Below are 18,434 nucleotides of genomic sequence, written 5' to 3' on the forward strand. Positions count from 1 at the left end.
AGTGCAATAAAGACTTATCAGACTGATTCCTGGGATGACATGACAGATGTATGAAGAAAATTTAGATTAGCTAAAACTATATTCACTGGAATTAAGAATGAGGGAGACTGTCATAGATTTCTATAAAAGGTGTCCAGGATCAGGGCTGACAGTCTTAAATATATAGAATGGACCATTTTGGATTGAGCTAAGGAGAAGTTCCTTCACCCAGAGAGTGGTGAGCCTGTGAGACTCTGTGACAAAATGAGGCCAAACATGAATGCTTTCAAAGAGGACTTGGATATAGTTCTTGGTTAAAGGCACCAGAGGATATGGGGAGAAAGTGGGAAGAAAATATGGAATTCGTTGATAGACCATGATTATGTTGAATTGCAGAGCAGCCTCAATGGACCAAATGGCATACTGCTGCTCCTATTTTCTATGATTCAGAGGAAACTACAGCTCAAGAAGGCACATTGGAATATTGTGGTCAAAAAGCCCTGTTGCTCCTCTCATCTTGAACAACAGCTAAGATTAAGAACTAAGCAGGAAAGTAGATCAAGCCTGTACCCCTCCACCCGAGAGCATATGTGAAGGTAGTGTGAAGAAACTGAGTTCAAGGAAGTGAGAATTTTGATAAATGATCTTTGCAGGATATTGTTCTCTTTTCAGGTGCTGCTGACTAGAATGACTTTGGCTTATAAACTAACTATTTTTATTTGCACTTCTGTCGCTTTCTTTCTGTTTGTTCAATTCTCTTTTGAATCAAATGATACTGATTGTTTCAGATTCTACATCTTCCTGAAAATACGTCATCTTCAAACCTGTAATAATCTTTAACTGAAAGTTCTATCATACAAGTTAAAAAAACTCCATGGCAAATATTTTGTCACAAATATTGTGATGCTTAAACCCTGAAGTGTGAATAATTAAAGAGTATGCATTAACTAAGAGTATAATGTAACATAGAAAAAAATAAAAAAAAACCTATTAACAAATTTTTGTTTCTATTTGTCTTGCAGGCCCGAGAATGTTTGGATTGAACCTGCCAACTGCAAGTTTCCATCTGAAAAAATCTGTGATATTACATGTACAATTAAGAATTGCTACTCCATGTATAAAGCCAGAGGGAGAAGTCTTTTACCTGAAACTCCAGTTGTTTGGAAGCTGTCTAACGGATTTATTCCTCTAGATGATGGTACATTGTTTATTATCAACAAATTCGAGCATTAAATCAATATCCTATCTAAACAGTTGTTTCATTGGTCTCATCTTAAAACTTCAGCTGTCCGTAGTTATTTCTGCAGCATACCTTTAAAGTAGTATCCTGCTGACAGGATTATCACCATGCTAAGGGAAATCCATTTCCTTTTTTAAAAAAAATCTTGCTTTGGAATTAGCATGTATTTTAATTTTTATATATTTTGTGTAATAAGCTTTGGTTTTGATGTTAAAGTTTGTGTACTTATTCAATGGAAGTTTGCCATACTGATTTAAAAAATACCCAGAATCTACAATCCCTGGATTCTGTTTAATTTAGTGGTTTTAATTGGTGAATGTTGATAAGTTTACGGTGAACAATACCAGAATGGAATATTTATTCTACCTTCATGTCCCATTAGAAATTATTAACTGCTTGTTGATAAAATAAAACTGTTTTGATAAATTGCAAAATCTTTTTTCCTTCAAAGTGGAACTGGGTCCACCTCAAATGGAAATAATTATAAGAGAAGAATCTTTAATGGTGCATCTCCAAATTAAGTTAATACAATGCAAAAGAAAGGTGTTTGACGCGTGTCTACTAAAACAACTGACCTATGAAGTGGAAATATGGGATGTGAATGAACCTGTCAGGGTACGTACTAGTTTATTAAACCTTGTGATGTCTTAACATGAAGCTATTGTAGTAAATCACTTTGTTCTCCTGGTTTTTATTGTAAATTAAATTTAGCTTTTTAAACATTGACATTTATTGAAGTCCAGAAGTTCACAGTTGTGCAATTTGAATCCTGACAGTATTTAGATTGTAACACAATAAAGGATAGCATTTTGCTGTACCTGCATAATAACTTTGGAATCACTCACTAGAATACCGAGATCCCTCTGCACCTCTGAATTCTGCAGCCCTTCATTTAAGTAATACTCACCTTTTTTCTTTCTTTCTGACAAATTTTTGTCCACTTGTTTAACAAGATACAGACCGATATGCGTAGTTGATGTTATCTTTACAGTATACTTTCTGACTTAGTTGGGTGCTGTCTGCATATTTAACCACCGTTCCTTTGATCATCTCATCTAAGACACTAATATAAATTGTAAAAAAATTGAGACCACAACACAGATTCCTGCAAGACCCCAATCATTTAATCCTGCCAATCTGAAAAACACTCTTGTGCATACTCCATGTTTTCTGCAGATCTTTGTATTATTCTTTACAGGTAAGGGTTTGCTTTGCATAATAATCTTTTGCATGGCACCTTGTCAAATGCCTTCTGGAAATCCACGTACAGTTCATTAGGCTCCTCTTTGTCCACAGCGCATGTTACTCCTTCAAAGAATTCCAGTCACCAATTAAATAGGATTTATCTTTCACAAAACTGTGCTGACTAATTACTTTGTGTTTTTCTTATTGTCCAGTTGTAACCTCACTACTGATTTGATTCAAGGACCATCCCCACAACAGATGCCAAGCTAAATGACCTATAGCTTCGTGTTTTCTGCCTGCCTCCTTTGAATACTTACTAATTTCTAATCTGATGAGACTCTTCCAGCATTCAAAAAATTTTGGAAAACTAACACCAATGCTTCTACTGTCTCATTAGCCATCTCTTTTAACAACTTAAGCTGAAGTCCATCTGAGACGTAGATGTTTTAGTTTTGATTTCTGAGTCATTGAGTATGTTCAAGTCTGATTACTATAAATTCAGAACTTCAAGGGATATGGTGATACTCTGGAAAAATGATGTTGAATTCTTGTATTCAAATTCAGTCTTCAAGACTGAAATGTTTAATGCTAATGTATTAAATTCATATTTATTTATTTCTGCCCATTGTACTTCCTGACTGTAGGAATAATTGTAGCTCCGATTCACATGTTCTTTGCAGTAACGTTCTGAGCCAGCCCACTGAAAATAGGCCCAGGAGGACTCACATTTGACTTTATTCCTTTGCTGTCTATCCCTTCCATTCCTCGTGAAATACCCAGAATGTGCTGAGGTTTTTTTTGACTACGGGCCAAGTTCAAAAGCCAAGTCAACTAAAAAATGACATTTCTGCTGCTACATTTGCTATTGTTGTTTGTATTGTTCTTGAGGCAAAATGCAGAATATTAGATTTCTAACTGAACAATTGAAAATGATAGTGCATTGCTCAATGCACTAACTATTCACCAGTTGATTTACTGTAACATTTGCTGTAGTGTAGAGAAGTGTGAATGGCAAGAATATGACATGCTCCAACATTCCGAGAGATCATGGCTGATTCAAGGTGGACAATTTTCATCAGTAAGGGAATCGAGGGTTATGGGGACAGATTAAGAAAATGGAATTAAAGGTTATCAAATCAGCCATAGTCTCATTGAATGGTGGAGAAAACTCGATAGCTAAATGTCCTACTGCTCTTCCCGTGTATCATTGTCTTGGGCAGTGATGCTAATCTGTTTAATGTGGAATTTGAAGAGTAAAGCAAAAGATATCGAAATTTATGTTCTTTCTTTCTGGCAGAGACCAATCAAACAAAGTGTACGTGGTAACTCAATGGAAATTGCCAAACATGAATTGCGTGGCCATAGCAATTGCATATCTGCCAGGTCCGTTTACCAGAGTTTGCGTAAATTTAGCAGTTTCTCTAAGCCAGTTTGTTTCACTTTGGATCAAGAAGGTATGTTTATCGTACTCCAATCTCTGTGAATGTGGTAACATGTTTCTGCATTAGATATAGATTTTTATTGTCGCATATATTCACGAGTACAGTGAAAAGTTTGCAAGCCGCCACTTCTGGTGCTATCTTGGGTATAAAGGTACATAGGTACAAATTCTTAAGAACAAATTCTGAGGAAAAAAATTAGAAAAATAAAGAAATAAGAAGTCCAGCATTACAGATCTTCACACCAAGTTAGGTACATAAGTACAAAATCAGAAATAAATTAGAAAATAAAGAAAGAAAATGTTCAGAGTATCAATCCTTTTCCACCTAGCCTGTGCTGGCACCTAGCCTCCAGACTACACCAGGCTTCATCTTGAGGCTGCAAGCGTCAGGAGTCTGATCTGGATTCAGTGGCATTTGGGCGGTTATGTTAGTTTGGATATTAGGTAATTGAAAACTTCTGCTTGTCTGGTTCTTTGTTCCTCCCAATATCTGATTTGCGTTGAGTGTCTACTCGGGAAGGTTACTTTTTCTACAAAGAATTAAGAATTTATGTATCTGAATTCGTTGCGATATGACACTTCCGTGTGTCCAGCAAGTCATTCATGCTTTCAAGTTTCCTCCATGATAAGGTCAAAAGTGGAGATGTTCAGCAAAGGTTTCATAACATTCAGCACCATTCACATCTCCTCTGACGCAGAGTTGGTGGTACAATGGCACAATGGTGTGCTGACTTCTGTGTCACTGAGCCGGATGCCAAATCTCTGACACCACCCACTACTGTCCTTTGATTATGACCCCACCCCCGATCACCAAACCAGACTGTCAATAACCTCACCAGCTCAGGAGACCTCCCATTCACTTGAACTTTCTCTAACCCTGCACTGTCCGTTTCTAACAACTAAAATCCACAAACCTGACTGCTCCAGTTGACCTGTTGTCTCTGCTCTGCTCCTGCCCCACTGAACCCCTCTCGACCTATCTCGACTCTGTTCCAGGAACTCCCCACCTACGTTCAGGACTCTACCCGTGCTGTCCGCCTTCTCCAAGACTTTCAATTCCCTGGCCCCCACCACCTCATAGTCCTCATTCTGGACTTTATTTCTCTCTACACTTGTATCGCCCATGAGGAGGGCCTAAAAGCCCTCTGTTTCTTCCTCTCCTGCAGGACCAACCAGTCACCCTCCACCAAAGCTCATCAACTCGATAGAACTTGTCTTCACCCTCAACATTTCCTTTAGCTCCTCCCACTTCCTACAAACCAAAGGGGTGGCTACGGGCAACCACATGGGTCTGAATTGTGCCTGCCTCTTAGGATACATGGAACAGCCTCTTCTTCCACAGTTACACTGGCACCATCCCTCACCTCTTCCTCTGCTACATTGACTGTATTGGTGCTGCCTTGCGCTCCCATGCGCTCGAACAATTTGTCCACTTCACCAACACCTTTCACCCTGACCTCAAATTCACCTGAACCATTTCCGACAACACCTTCCCTTTCCTGGACACCTCCATCTCCATCTCTGGCAGTCAACTCAGCACTGACATCTATTTCAAACCCACTGACTCTCATAGCTACCTTGACTACATCACCTCTCACCCACTCTCTTGCAAAAATGCAATCCTATACACCCAATTCCTCTGCCTTCACCTCATTTGCTCCAGGAATGAAGTGTTCCATTCCCAGACATCCCAGATGTCTTTCTACTTCAAGGACCGTAACTTCTCCTCTCCCATGATTTATACCCTCAACACATCTCCAACATTTCCTGCACTACTTCTGGTCTCAAATCCCCTCCCACCAACAAGAATAGACTCGCTCTGGTTCTCAAGTTATCACCCCACAATCTCCAAATCCAATGCATCATCGTTTGCCATTTCCACCACCTGCAATCAGACCCCACCACCAAAGAGAAATCCCCTCCCAACCTCTATCTGCTTTCTGTAGGGACTGCTGTCTCCGTGACTCCCTTATTTGCTCCACAGTCCCCACCAACCCCACCATACCCGGAAACTTTCCCTGCAACCACAGGAAGTGCTGCACCTGCCCATACATCTCCCATCTGTCCTCCGTCCAGGGTTTCAAACAATCATTCCGTATCCGGCAGGGATTCATCTGTACCTCTCCTAACCAGGTCTACTGCATCCAGGTGGTCTGGATCGATGTTATCTCTTCTAAATCGGAGAGATGAGGCGCGGACTCGGTGACCGATTCGCAGAGCTTCTGCGTTCTGTATGCTCCAGTCAACAAACCACCTGCTTGTCAGCCATTTCAGCCCCTCTTCCCAGTCCCTTAGCAACATGTCCATCCTGGGCCGCCCCCAATTTTTGTATGGCCTCATTGTGATTTTGGGGGATCAACATCTTATAATATACCTTGGGAGTTTACAGCCCAATGGCTTCAAAATCTCCCCATCCCTGGCCTCATCCCATGTCCAGCCCTGCCTCCTTGACCTAACACAAATTGTCCATCTTCCTTTTCACCTATCTGCTCCATCCTTCCCATTGACCAATTTCCACAGCCCCCTACCTGCCTCCACCTTTCACCATCTTCCCTCAGTCCCACGCCCCTCCCTTTATTTATTTCAGAGCTCTCTTCCTCCTTACCATCCTGCTGAAGGGTCCGGATCCCAAATGATGTTGATTTCCCTGCTCCTCTGCTGCCTGACCTGTGTTCCTCCAACTCCACACTGTATCAGCTCTGGCTCCCAGTTTCTGCAGTCCTTACTATCTCCTAATCAAGAAGGCATTTGGTATGCTTACCTTTTTTGATCAGCGCATGAGTGTCAGAGTTGGGAGATCATATTGCGGGTTTACGGGACATTGCTTTGGCCACTATTGGAGTATTGCAATCAGTTTTGGTTTCCCTCTTTTAGGAAGGCTGTTGCAAAACTTCAGAGGGTTCAGAAGAGATTTACGGGGATATTTTCAGGATTGGGGGGTTCAAGCGAGAGGGAGAGCCTGACTAGGTTGGTGCTATTTTCCCTGGAGCTTCGGAGACTGAAGGATGACCTTTATAGAGGTTTATAAAATCACAAGCGGATGGATAGGGTGAATAGGTAAAATCTATTCCCCAGGATGGAGGAGTCCAAAACAAAAGGGCATAGGTTTAAGGTGAGAGGGTAAAGATTTGAGACACCTGAGGGGCAACTTTTTTTGTCAGAGGGTGGTGTGTACATGGAATGAGCTGCCAGAGGAAATGGTGGAGGCTGGTACAATTACAACATTTGAAAGGCATCTGGATGGGTGTTTGAATAAGAAGGTTTTAGAGGGATATCTATGCTGTGTATATCTGTGACTCTAAACTGCATGGGACCCTTTTTCTTTTTACTGCATTCCCTCATTCTTAACTTTCCAAAAGGGAAAACAACCTTTCAACATCTGGCCTGTCATTTTACTTTGGGATATTTATATTTCAATAAGAAAACCTCTCATCCTTCTAAATTTCAGTGGATAGAGGCCCAGCCTGTCTAACATAGAACAGTACAGGCCCTTTGGCCCACGATGTTGTGCCAACCTATTATCCTACTTAAATGAATCTACCCTACATTTCACTATCCTCCCTGTGCCTATCCAAGAGTGGCTTAAGAGTCTCTAAAGTATCTGAATCCACTCCCACTGCTGGCAACGCATTCCACGCACCCATCACTCTGTGAAGAACCTACCTCTGACATCTCCCAATCACCTTAAAATTATGCCCCTCGTAATAGTTATTTCTGCCCTGGGAAAAAGTCACTGACTATCCACTCTATCTATGCCTCTTGTCATCTTGTAAACCGCTGTCAAGTCATTTCTTTGCTCCAATGGAAAAAGCCCTAGCTCCCTCAGCCTTTCCTCAAAAGACCTGTCCTCCAGTCCAAGCAGCATCCTTGTAAATCTCCTCTGCGCCTTCTCTAAAGCTTCTACATCTTTCCTATAATGTGACCAGAACTGAACACAATACTCCAAGTGTGGTCTAACCAAAGTTTTATAGAGCTGCAGTATAACCTCACGGCTCTTAATCTCAATTCCCCTGCCAATGAAAGCCAACAGACCATTCACTGCCTTTACAGCCCTAGCAACTTTGAGGGATCTATGGACATGGACCCCAAAATCCCTTTGTTCCTCCACACCACCGAGCATCCTGCCATTAACCCTGTATTCTACATTCAAATGCAACGTTCCAAAATGAGTCATTTCACATTTTTACCCTTGCCCTGTTATCCCTCACACCATCCACCAAGAAAATAATGAAGTGAACCTTTGCAGAACTGCATCTCACACATTTATGTCTTTTCTTAAATAAGAACACCAAAGAGTTTCACCATTGCTGTATACAACTGTATCAGAACACCTGCACTTTTATACCACATTTCCCTTACAGTAATCAATAACATTCCCTTTGCCTTCCTAATCAGCTGTTGTATCTGTATGCTAACTGTTTGTGATTCATGTGCTAGAGCACCAGACCCCTCTGATTTGAAGACAGAAAGGACTGCAGATTTTGCAAGCTACAGTCAATAAATATGGAGGTGGGAAAGCACAGCAGGTCAGACAGCAAGCAAGGCCTGAAACATTGATTTTTGTGCTCCACAGATGCTGACTGACCTCCTGTGATTTTACAGCTCAGCACCAGACCCCTCCGAACTTGAGCTGTGCATTCTGTAGTGTGCACATTAAGAATGTTGTTTACTTGGTTAAAGGCAAATTATATCTAGCATCATTCTAGAAATTTAATCCAGAAGCAGCAATCAACAGAGACAACAAAGCAGCCTTTTATTATGATAAAGTTGCATTTTGTCATTTAGCAGTTGCAATTTTGCCTATTTGGAAATAATTTCTAACTGATTTAATAAGTAACATTCTTACATAAAAAACTGAATACATAAATATTTAATTTTTTTATAGAACGCCTAATTGAGAAGTATCTTGTGATAATGGGATCTGCACTGGGAATATTATTTCTAGTTTCAGTGGCGGCAGCTATTGTGAAAAACATAATCTGCATTCCTTCAAATGTGAAAATGCCGTCAGCCTTGGTTTGTATAACTCTTTTGAAATACTATGTGTTATCTTTAATACACACTACAGTATTTTTAATAAGAAACATGGGAAACTCAAGAAATAGAAAAAGTAATTTTGTCCAGAGGGTTATCTTTCATTGTTGCCTATGCAGGCTCATGCTCACTCTTTTTCAAGCAGCTCATTTATTTTCACACTTTACACCAAAAACAAGTGTGAAATGGGCAGCGTCCAGTGCCCACCTTCTGCCATTTTTGAGCTTGGACCTTGTTTGAATTTTATTGTGATGCTGCAGGGACTGAGCATACTTGCTCTTCACCTTGCCAGATCTGAACATCAACTGATCAGCTGGCTTTTCAGCCTGATGTAGGGATCAAACCTGCTTCCTGGATCTCAAACTTTCCCTTCAAAAAATGTTCCCAGGTTGTGTTTTAGTGTAATCTCCTGTCTCCTATATCTGGAGAATTGTGTGTAGTATTGGTCTCCTTCTTTAAGAAAAGATGTAAATGTATTATTTGCTTTCATGTTGAAAGAGAAGATTTATAAGGCTAACACTGGAATGGGTAAGTTCCCTTTTGAGCTAAGGTTGGATAGTTGAGGCTTGCATCTGCTAGAGTTTGGAAGAACAAGAGGGAACGTGATTGAAACATGAGAGAACGTGATTGTCTTGACAAGGTTTGTGTGAAAAGACAGTTTCCTCTTGTTGCCGAATATGAGCAATATTTTATTTTATTGTCACAAGTACCTAAATACAGTGAAAAGTTTTGTTTACAAGCAATACAGGCAAGCCTTTGTAAGCACAGACATACAGATAATGGGGTGAAAAAAGATCTAGAAGCATACAGGTTACATCGCACAGGGGTGTGCACTAGGCAAGATCAACATTTCTAAGGTTTTGGCGTAGATTTGTAGCTCAGGTTGTGTGTGTTTTGGTTGGTTGGCTCACCAAGCTGGTTCGCTATCCTGCGGCTGTTTCATTACCCTGCTGGGTAACATCATCAGTGCAGCCTCCAATGTTGCAAAGCAGAGACGGGCACGGGAGTTCCTAGAAGCCTGGTACTCCAGGAAGAAAGCCATCAATAAAAACACAGAACTCAACCCCAAATACACTCCACTGTGAAGGAAAACCGGAAGCAGGGTAATTCAGCTCAACAGACTAGAGTTTAAAAACCAGATTGGAAAACACAACAGCACTTCATCGGGCGCTGCACTGATGATGTTATCCAGCAGGGTAATGAAATGTCTGCGGAACAGCAATGAACCAGCTCAGTGAGCTGATCAACATTATTTGAAGTTAGATAGTCCATTCATCATTCTCGTAACAGCCAGGAAGAAGCTGTTCATGAACCTAGTGTGTTCAAGCTTCTGTTTCTTCTGGCTGATGGAAGAGGATTTCAGGAGAGAATTACCAGGGTGCGATGGGTCTGTGGCAATGAACCATATAAATAGAATCTATGGATGGAAGATTGTGTTCTATGATGGTCTGGGCTGTACACACAACTTTCTGGAGTTTCTTATCGTCCTTGGCAGATTAGTTTCCATACCAGGCCATTATGCACCTGGACAGTGTGTTTTCAGTGATGCATCTGTAAAAGTTTGAGAGAGTCTGTATGGATATGCCAAATTTCCTGAGCTGCCTGAGGAAGAGGAGGCGTTGTTGTACCTTCTTGACTCACATCAATGTGGGAAGTTCAGGACAGGCGGTTGGTTATCATCATTCCTAGGAACTTGACGTTCTGTACCCTCTCAACCTCCACTCCGTTGATGTAGATGAGGGGGTGTTCTCCTCTCTTTCTGATAACAATGATCAGCTCTTTAGTTTTGCCAATGTTGAGAGAGATGTTCTGATTGCAACACATCAGCAAGCCCTCGATCTCCTTTCTGTATTCTGACTCGTCATTGTTAGATATCAAAATAAGGGTCACACATTTAAGACCTGGATAGAGATTTCGTTTTTCTCTGAGCAGTGAGAGTCTTTGGAACTTTCTTCCTCCAAAAGGTGGTAGGAGCAGAGTCCTTGAAAACTTTTAAGGCAGGTGTTGGTAGATTCTTGGAAAGCAAGAGGGTGAAAGTATATTTGGGAAATGTGGAGAAGGTGCTGTTGAGTTGCCTTCTTGAATCACTGCAGTCCACCTGTAGTAAAACAGTTAAAAGTTATCGATTTTTCTTAACTTTAATTATTGATAATTTTATAGGAATTTTTAAGTCCCCACCTTTTCAGGTGTGAATTATTTGTTTTGGGTAAAGTTTAGATCATTTTCAGAATTTTATGGAACTCAGTCAGTTTGTATCCTGATTTTCAGTATTTCCTCAAACGTACAGTTGCTGAGACAAAGGTTTTAAAAATCTAAAAATAGATATTGATTGAGAAATTCATCTGGCATTTGTAGAGGGACAAAGCTTACATTTTGAGTCTGTTTACTCCTCTTTTGAACTAACTAGAATTGGAAAATGATGGTTTTAATGTTGTTGATGGCAGAGGTGGCATGAGTGGAGTAGATGTGGCCCAGAGCAAGAGATAGTGGGGGTGTTAATGATAGTGGAGGTGAGCTTTCGATGCAAAATAGGTGTTAGTGGCAGTTATGAATAGGTAACAATACTTTGGCTTTGCTGAGAGCAAATCCATGGAACCAATACACAAGTTAGAATTGGTATAATAAAAATGCAGCATCAAATCCTGCTCTGAGGTTGTTGAACTCAATTTTGAGTCCTGAAGGCTGCAATGTTCCTAAGCAGAACATGAAATGCTGTTCCTCAAGCCTGATCACCATCTGTTTTATTCACTCCTCATTCCACTTGTCAATACACAAAAATCAACCATTTTCCAGCTCCTGTCAGTTCCGAAGAAGTCATGTTAGACTCTAAGTTTAATTTTGTTTCTGTCTCCACAAATGCTGCCAGCTGCATTTCCCCCTTGCAATTTCTGTATTTCCTTCTGAACTCCAGCACCTGGAGTAATTTGTTTTTACACAGTCTGGGAGGGGGAGGGGGGGAGTGGAGAGGAGAAAGTATTGCACACAAGGTCATGTACTCTAAGGATGAAAACTTTATCAGAACCAAGTATATGACATAATTTTTATTTTGCCCGCATCTTGATTTGTTGTGCTATATTAACCAGAAATTTAATATAGACTCAAAAAAAAATCCTAAGCAGAAATTTATAATGTGGTTGTTATGCCACAAATAGACCTTCCACCAAAAGCATCTAGATCAGTTTGGTATGAACTTAATTCTACAAGATATATTTGGATGTTGGACCTCCATTAGATATGCTTCATACAGTTATGAACCTACAGGTGCACTTACTCTGTTTTCACTAAATTGTAATAACATAAGGGTGGCAGGTGGCTTAGTGATTAGCACTGTTGCCTGAGCACCAAGGACCTGGGCTCAACTGCTGCTGTGGGTGACTGTGTGGCATTTGCATGTTCATCCCATGTTTGCATGGGTTTCCAATGGATGCTTCAGTTTCTTCCCATAGTCCAAGGATGTATATGTTGGGTGGCATGGCCTTACTGGATGTGCAGGCAATATGTTTAGCCATGGGAAATGTGCGCCTATGGGGATAGGGTAGGTGCCTGCATTTAGGTGGAATACAGTTCTTTGTGTTGCTGAGACTTGGTGGGGCGAATGGCCACCTTCTGCGTTGTAAAGGTTCTACAATCCTGTAATAAACAGGAGCAGGGATAGGCCATTCAGCCCATTGACTGCTCCACCATTCAATAAATCATTGCTGATTTGATTGTGGCCTTAACTGCTCTTACTGAGCTCTGAATGTATTCAGTGGCCCAGTCACCTCAGCTGTAAATGGGATTCCCTTTATTCTTTGTTAACTCGGTTCTAAATTTTTCATGGGATTCTCTGAGCATCTACCCATTCAGGTCCCCTTAGAATTTTATCTTTCAATCAGATCACCTCTAATTTGTCTGTACTTCATAGAGTATGGAGTCACCCCTGCTCAACATTTCTTCATAAGGCAGCCCCTTTGTCTCGGAAATCAACCCAATGAAATTTCTTGGAACGGATTTCAGTTGAAGTATATCTCTTCTTAAATAAGACGACCAACATAATAAACTGTACTGTAGGTATGATTGCACTAGTCCCATGCACTATTGTGATAAGAATTCTGTACTTCATCTCCTTTGTGATTTGAATTTGCAATAAAGGCCAACATCCATTTATCTTTCTAATTATTTCCTGTTCCCACATGATTCATGTACAAGGACCCAAATCCAACTGTGCTGCATTCTACAGTCTCCATTTAAATACCATTCTGTTTTTATATTCTTCCTGCCAAAGTGGTCTACTTCATATTTTCACTCATTATACTCCTCCTGCCATATTTTTGCCTACACATTTAACTTACCTATGGCCCTTTGCAGACTCTTTGTATCCTGCTCACAACTTGCTTTCCTATCTCAATTTGTATAATCTACAAATTTTGCTGCAGTACAGTCAGTTTGTCCATCCAAGTCATTAGTATAGATCACACATAGTTGAGCCTCTAGCACCGTTTGCTGTTAAACTCTAGTAAGTCTCTTGCCTGCATAAAATAATCCACTTTTGCCATGCACTACTTCCTGTAGGTCAGTTCCTCCTATCTAAATGCTCACTTATCCCCCAGCACTACCATGGGAATCCATGTGCACCATATCCTGTGTTATTCCTTTTATCATGACATCCTCAACAAGCTCCGTTAAATTTGCCAAACACTGTCCCTTTCACAAAATCGTGTTGGTTTTACCTGCTTTTGTAAATGTCCCACTACTACCTCCTTAGTAATGGACTTCAGCATTTACCAAATGGCAGATATTAGGTCATCTGACCTGTAATTTCCTGCTTTCTGCCTCCAAATTGCTTTACTGCTTCAACTATTGGTGTTACTGACTTACAAAGTCAGGGATCTGACTGTGCTGATCACAGACTGGAGCACGCCCCACAGACTAATTTATACATTCCTGTTTCTAACCCAGTTAGTGCCTGATGCATTTGATAGCAAACATTTCAGTAATGGTATTGATTCTATTGTACTGGATCATGATGAATGGAGGAGCAACGGTGATATCCTATTGATGTCTTACCAGATACTGTGTTGCGATGGTGCCACTGGTACCAATGAGGATTGTGATCACTTCTCCAATCTGTGCCACTTCTTGCTTGTGATTTGAACTTTCAAACATGTGTTCTTGCAGTTTTCCAGTCCAGTGTGTTCTTCCTAGACTCAAGGGGTTTTCGAAGTTTGCAAACAGATCTAACCATTACCTCTGTGGCTACTACTTTTAATACTGAATGCAGATTTAGGGCACCTGTTAGCTTTTAGTTCCATAGTCATTTTTCATAGCCATTCTTCTCTGGTACTCATGCTTATTTAAGTTCCTCTTCCCCTTTTGCCTCTTGGTTGAATATTTTAGAAGCTTGGGGCTTATTTTGATTTTTCAGAAATTTGACAATATTGATGTCTATAAACCAATGTTTTGTCTAATGTTAAAGGAATAACTTCCCTCAAGATATGTTAGCACAGTTCATTTTCTGTTTTTTTTCCTTTTATCTTTTATATTTCCCTTTTTCCTCAATATCTTCTCTATCCTTTTCTCATTTCCTCTTTCATTTTATTAACACACCTTTTTGTACTTCTGTTAATTACTCTTCTCTTTAATTTGAGCACATTGTTCAATTCATCCATAATTATTAATTTCACAGCTTGCTTTTCCTCTTTGTACAAATGCTGTTTTCTGTAATATTTTTGATCACTTCTGCGGGTCATTTCCAGAGTTTAAAGAAAGGCACATCTGAACTGATGTACATAAAATGTGCAGACTCTTCTCAGGGCATGTGGTTTTATTCAGCTTCTTCATTGTTCAAATTTGCACCGTGTGATTGGTTTCTGTCTAAACACCTTTTGTATTTTTTTTTCTCTACCTCGTCCTCAAATCCACAAAAAATGTCAATGCTCAATTAGTATTTACTTGTTGACCTGAGACAGGTAAAGTTATATGGTAATTCTATATTTCATTTTCCTAGCATATGTTTTATAAATCCAAAGCATCCTTTTCTTTATCACTAACCTAGTTTTGCTTTTTCTAGGATTTCACAAGGCCCACAACTTTTATGCAAAAGATGGCAGATGCTCAAACAGATGTATGTGAGCTGTCAATTGCTACTTGCTTTGAAAAAAGTGAGACAGAAATATGTGAACAAAATGTTACTCTTGAAAGTAATCTTTTGAAAGAAGGCAACCTTTTGGATAATGTTGACGACCCAGACGAGAGCGATGAGGAAAATGAATGCTGTAATTACACAGACAGACGATGGATTCCTGATGGAGTAATGTTTGACAAAGCTGAGACATCTGGTGATACAGAGCACCAGGTACCTATTGCAGAAGGCTATCGGAAAGCAAATTGCTTTACTGCTTCAACTATTAGTGTTACTGACTTACAAAGTCAGGGATCTGACTGTGCTGATCACAGACTGGAGCACGCCCCACAGACTAATTTGTACATTCCCGTTTCTAACCCAGTTAGTTTCACTTCTGACTCATTTGATAGCAAACATTTCAATAATGGTATTGATTCTATTGTACTGGATCATGATGAATGGAGGAGCAACGGTGATGTCCCTTTGATGTCTGTCCAGATACTGTGTTGTGATGGTGATGATACCACTGGTGACAATGAGGATTGTGATCCTTTCTCCAGTACTGTGCCACTTCTTGATTGTGATTTGAACTTTCAAACATGTGACCTCACCTATCGTCTTCCTGCACTGTTACCTGGAGACTAGGTAACGGGAAATAGAGAAAGAAACATACGTTTGGTTTCAGTGTAAATCTGAAGTTTATGATCACTACGCTGCATGAACTCTTCCTAATGGATGTGAGTTTGCTCGCTGAGCTGGAAGGTTCGTTTTCAGACGTTTTGTCACCATTCTCGGTAACATCATCAGTGAGCCTCCGACGAAGCGCTGGTGTTATGTCCCGCTTTCTATTTATCTGGTTAGGTTTCCTTGGGTTGGTAATGTCATTTCCTGTGTTGGTGATGTCATTTCCTGTTCTTTTTCTCAGGGGATGGTAGATTGATTTGGAGCCAATGTGTTTGTTGATGGAGTTCTGGTTGGAATGCCATGCTTCTAGGAATTCTCGTGCGTGTCTCTGTTTGCCTTGTCCTAGGATGGATGTGTTGTCCCAATCAAAGTGGTGTCCTTCCTCATCTGTATGTAAGGATACGAGTGATAGTGGGTCATGTTGTTTTGTGGCTAGTTGATGTTCATGTATCCTGGTGGCTAGCTTCCTGCCAGTTTGTCCAATGTAGTGTTTGTCACAGTTCTTGCAAGGTATTTTGTAGATGACGTTCGTTTTACTTGTTGTCTGTATAGGGTCTTTTAAGTTCATTAAAAGTTCCATTAAGTTCCAGGATACATGAACATCAACTAGCCACAAAACGACATGACCCACTTTCACTCGTATCCTTACGTACAGATGAGGAAGGACACCACTTTGATTGGGACAACACATCCATCCTAGGACAAGCCAAACAGAGACACGCAAAAGAATTCCTAGACGCATGGCATTCCAACCGGAACTCCATCAACAAACACATTGATTTGGAGCCAATCTACCATCCCCTGAGAAAAAGAACAGGAAATGACATCACCAACACAGGAAATGACATTACCAACCCAAGGAAACCTAACCAGATAAATAGAAAGCGGGACATAACACCAGCGCTTCGTCGGAGGCTCACTGATGTTACCTAGAATGGTGACGAAACGTCTGAAAACGAACCTTGCAGCTCAGCGAGCAAACTCACATCCAGAAGCTCAACCTGAGCTACAAATCTTCTCAAAACTCGCTAACTCTTCCTAATCTCAGCCATTGTTTTGTAATTGGAATGAATATTTTTAACAGACATTGAACTTATTTCAAAGGTATTCACAGAGCTGCTTGTAATCTTAAATTTTCAGTGTTTTAAACCTTTGAGGTTCCCAGTGTTATGTTATATATATATTATATATATGTATTGAAAATTGAGGCATTAGTGTTAAAGTATTTAAAAAATGGTTTCTATTAATGAGAAGGCATTCCCCTAAGTTCTCCAAAGATCTGAGATGCTGTCGTTAATATATTTTCCTATGCAATTAGTTGATTGTTTTTACAAATTTTAATCAAGATATTGTCCAAGATCGTTTAGAACAGTGAGCGTTTAAAGCTGCTTGAGATGGGTTCTTTCTAGGTACTGTTCACTGGAAACAAAAGCCTGTGAAGCATTCTAAATTTGAAGACCGTAAAGAGCAGAAACTCTGGGCAACAAAAATGGGCATTTTTTTATGGAACTATTTGCTTTTGATCTATAACTTGTAGAACATAGAACATTACAGCACAGTACAGGCCCTTCAGCCCTCGATGTTGTGCTGACCTGTGAAACTAGTCTGAAGCCCATCTAACCTACACTATTCCATTATCATCCATATGTTTATCAAATAACCATTTAAATGCCCTTAAAGTTGGCAAGTCTACTACTGTTGCAGGCAGGGCATTCCACGCCCTTACTACTCTCTGAGTAAAGAACCTACCTCGGACATCTGTCCTATATTTATCACCCCTCAATTTAAAGCTATGTCTCCTCGTGCTAGCTATCACCATTCAACGAAAAAGGCTCTTACTATCCATCCTATCTAATCCTCGACTAAACCACCTCACTATCCACAACTCCACCAATTTGTGTTGTCTGCGAACTTACTAATCATACTACATACATTTTCATATAAATCATATATACATACTACAAACAACAGAAATCCCAGCACTCCTCCTTGTGGAGCAACACTAGTCAGAGACCACCAGTCAGAAAAACACCCCTCCACAACGACTTCTTTGTAATAACCAAATAAATTTTGTATCCAACTTGCCAACTCACTTTGGATCCTATGTGGTTTAATCTTCTGGACGAGCCTACCATGGGAGACCTTGTCAAATGTTTTAGTAAAGCCCAAATAGACAACATCCCACTGCCCTACCCTTATCAATCATCTTTGAGTTTCACTTTAATCCTAGCTGTTGAAGATAAATCCATATCTGACACTTTGAAGAGTCAATCAAGTTTGAGTGACAAGACCTCCCCTACATAATGCAATGCTGACTATTCCTGTTCTTCAAAAGCAAGTAAACCTTGTCCGTAAGAATCTTCTCCAATAATTTCCTTGCCATTGATGTAAGGCTCAGCAATCTATAATTCCCTCAATTTTCCCTGTTGCCCTTCTTAAGGTATGGAACAACATTGGCTATTCTCTAGTCTTCTGGGACTTCACCTGTGCCTATAGAGGATACAGATATCTCTGTCAAGGCCTCAGCAGTATCTTCCCTTGCCTCCTTCAGTGTCATGGGACAGATCCCACCAGCCAGGGAGTTGTCTACCTTAATATCGTTCAAGACGCCCAAAAACCCTTTCTTAATATCAACATACCCCTACCTACTTATCATCCACCATGTCCTTCTTGAATCCTAATGCAAAATACTCATTAAGGACCTCACCCAACCCCTCTGGCACCATACAAATTCTCTCTTCTGTTCTTAACTGGATCTACTTCCTAGC

At 40.3% G+C, this 18,434-nt stretch overlaps 1 protein-coding gene across 3 annotated transcripts in view; it reads left to right on the forward strand.

The window, feature by feature from the left end:
• Window positions 1-16,029, forward strand: part of LOC125465105 (interferon lambda receptor 1-like) — a 40,314-nt gene extending 24,285 nt beyond the window's left edge. For 2 of the 3 annotated variants that reach the window (XM_048558245.2, XM_048558244.2), the window contains 5 exons: window positions 1,002-1,177; window positions 1,671-1,834; window positions 3,702-3,858; window positions 8,731-8,861; window positions 14,929-16,029. In XM_048558245.2, the coding sequence (XP_048414202.1) occupies window positions 1,093-1,177; window positions 1,671-1,834; window positions 3,702-3,858; window positions 8,731-8,861; window positions 14,929-15,627 (1,236 nt within the window). In that variant the 5' untranslated portion in view covers window positions 1,002-1,092 and the 3' untranslated portion in view covers window positions 15,628-16,029. The remainder of the gene's footprint in view (window positions 1-1,001; window positions 1,178-1,670; window positions 1,835-3,701; window positions 3,859-8,730; window positions 8,862-14,928) is intronic. The other variant, XM_048558243.2, reaches the window with a different exon arrangement.
• Window positions 16,030-18,434: the final 2,405 nt, after the last annotated feature.

The sequence above is a fragment of the Stegostoma tigrinum genome, chromosome 24 (assembly GCF_030684315.1).
Source record: "Stegostoma tigrinum isolate sSteTig4 chromosome 24, sSteTig4.hap1, whole genome shotgun sequence".
NCBI classification, from domain to species: domain Eukaryota; kingdom Metazoa; phylum Chordata; class Chondrichthyes; order Orectolobiformes; family Stegostomatidae; genus Stegostoma; species Stegostoma tigrinum.